This window comes from Penaeus japonicus, unplaced genomic scaffold (genome assembly GCF_977035675.1).
Source record: "Penaeus japonicus unplaced genomic scaffold, GWHDUDI00000001_assembly GWHDUDI00000009, whole genome shotgun sequence".
NCBI classification, from domain to species: Eukaryota; Metazoa; Arthropoda; class Malacostraca; order Decapoda; family Penaeidae; genus Penaeus; species Penaeus japonicus.
Genome location: NW_028234411.1, coordinates 14,858,408 through 14,860,907, shown reverse-complemented (window position 1 = coordinate 14,860,907; position 2,500 = coordinate 14,858,408). Strand labels below are relative to the sequence as shown.

The window sequence follows — 2,500 nt, the reverse complement described above, 5'->3', positions numbered from 1 at the left end:
TATGTGTGTGTGTGTGTGTGTGTGTGTGTGTGTGTGTGTGTGTGTGTGTGTGCGTGCGTGTGCGCATATATGTGTGTGTGCACATGTGTGTGTGTGTGTGTGCATATATGTGTATATGTGCACATGTGTGTGTGCATAAATGCAAATACATACACTATATATACATGCATACTTCAAGGCATAAATCTTTAAAATACAAAATACAAGTCGAGTGTTGTTGGTGTTCTTCCATCTGAGTTTACCTCGTGACGGTTGCTCACTTTGACTTCCATGATGTAAGAGATGCGTTATTGCAAAAGGTTTCCTCGACTTGAATCTAGCTTTCACAAAATAGAGTACGGAAGAATTTGCCGACACCATAAAAGCTTTCACAGAGTTACGCAGGAGGAATGTCCAGCATATATCAATTTCCTTAAAGCAAGTTCATATTACCCGAACGAGTCGCTTCTTCAGCCTTCTACCTGATACGTGAGTCGACGAACTGGCCAACAGGTGACTTTGTGCTGCGGTTCACGTCTGCGCCCCAGCCATCGCTGCACGGTGCGGGAGCCATAACCGCCGCGAGATGGGGTGGCTGTCACGAGAGCTGTCAGCGTGACTTTCCACGGTAGATAAGTGCAGGGGATCGAGTCACTCAAAGGGAGGATATTCTTGTCTGGACGTTCAATGCTTTAGCGGATTAGCTTGACACGCATACACTTAGAGACGTCTATTGTTCCTGGACTGAACACCAAGTGATACCCTGACGTGTGATGGTGAAATGTGGGATGCATTTAGTGGCATGTCCCAAAGCTGAAGTGACATGTAAGCATGGCGATATATGCGGCGGCGTGTAGGCATGGTAATATATTCGGTGGCGTTAATGCAGCCTACATCTGACGGCGGTTGGCCCACGTGTCAGTGTTGTATTGCTAACCTATGCTACTTGACACTCCTGTGGCTGCGTTGACCATGTTGTGGGTACGTGCTTGCGTGTGCCTCTGCTTTGTTACATTCTTGCGTATCAGCGATTCCCATTGTTGCTTAACAAGTTTGTGATTTATTCATGATAAACACAAAAAAGGAATAAATACTATTAACATACTTCACTCTTTCTTAACATCTTTCGAATTGAACTCTCCAGGATTGAAGCTCTAATATGCAATTCATGTAAATTAAGGTGACTAATACACAATGAGGTTTATCGTTAAATCATCTTGACATTATTAGACTAAATGTTATATTCATATCATGTTAGAGTTTTGTTCTCTACAAAACGTTTTTGAAGTCTTCGCCTTTGCTTGTAATTCATAAAAAGAGATAGTTATATCGACTCCGTAAGATATCAGATGAATGTTGATGAATGAAAAGCAAAATTGCTGAAATATCAACGAGCCTGATCCTTCGCCGCCTTTCCCTGGCCTGGCCTGCCTCTCCTTCCTCATCCTTGTCTGCCTTTCCCTCTGCCTCCTTCCGCTTGTTCTTTGCCTTCCCGTCACGCCGCCAGCCTCCCCTTCAGTCTGCCTCCGCCGTCCTTGGGCGTAAACTACCAATACAGACCAGCGAATACTGCTTTATTACGCCGTGAAGTTGACAAGAGCCGGGGAAGCATTCAGGCCTCAATTCAGAGCAGAAACGAAGGGAATTGACTTTCATTGGCCAGTCTTGTTATTGCCCCCTCCCACCCCCCGCCCCTCCCCTGGCCTAGCATTCCTGAGCCATGGAGAAGCAGGAAAGCACACAATGTACTTCTTTCCTTAATACATTTTTGTACGTACGTACGTATATTTTCCTTGTACCATTTCTGTAATTTTATGGGGATTAAAAATTGCCAACTGTTGAAAGTGATGTAACTACAAAAGACCTCACAAAATCCACCTGAGAATCGAGCTGAACGCGCGTTTTACTCCCTGCAATGATTTTCGTTGAATGCCCTTTGGAGTGTACTTAAGAAATGATAGTAAGATCACGAGACGTCTTTGTTCACTTCCATTTTGATTCGCCTGCGTTTATGGGATTATTGTTCCGAATTGATCTGCTTCTGAGAGTCTCATCGAAATAACAAAATGCCACCTTGTATTTTAAAGGTATTTTGACGCAATATTTACCTAATCTAACCCATGATATGATTCGAAGCAACTTTTTTACTTTAGCTATTTACAACTTCGTATCAGTAAACGAAGCATTGCCCGTTCCTAATCCTATAAATTCATATAATGACTTCTATTGTGAAGTTAGACGGCAGCCTCCTTACCTCCAAGGCAGGCAGAGAGAACAGGTCCGGACGCCGCGCGGGGGAAGGGGCGAGTGGCTCCTCCTCGGACCTCCCGGGCGCCTCCTCGGCTCGGGTTGCTCAGGCACCGCTTCCTCTCAGCCTCCTGTGGTTGTTGCGCCTACTGCGCCTCTCACTGCTACGCAAGGAGCAGCCTTTTCCCAACTTCAAGTTTTCTTTGTAAATGACAAGTTTCGCCTGCCGATGCAGTATAAAATAATCATCTAACGACGTCTGTAGGGACATGCG

The 2,500-nt window shown here is 45.0% G+C and overlaps 1 protein-coding gene across 5 annotated transcripts in view; it reads right to left on the bottom strand.

The window, feature by feature from the left end:
* Positions 1-2,375, bottom strand: part of LOC122256426 (sulfotransferase 1A1) — a 6,879-nt gene extending 4,504 nt beyond the window's left edge. Inside the window, exon 1 of one of the 5 annotated variants that reach the window (XM_043021095.2) lies at positions 2,234-2,375. Coding sequence is in view for 1 of the 5 variants with exons in the window: in XM_043021094.2 (XP_042877028.1) it covers positions 462-553 (92 nt within the window). In the remaining 4 variants the exon portion in view is untranslated. Of the gene's footprint in view, positions 1-432; positions 767-2,233 lie in introns of those variants that run through there. The other 4 variants (XM_086539769.1, XM_043021096.2, XM_043021094.2 and 1 more) reach the window with 4 other exon arrangements.
* Between the last annotated feature and the right edge of the window lie 125 nt (positions 2,376-2,500).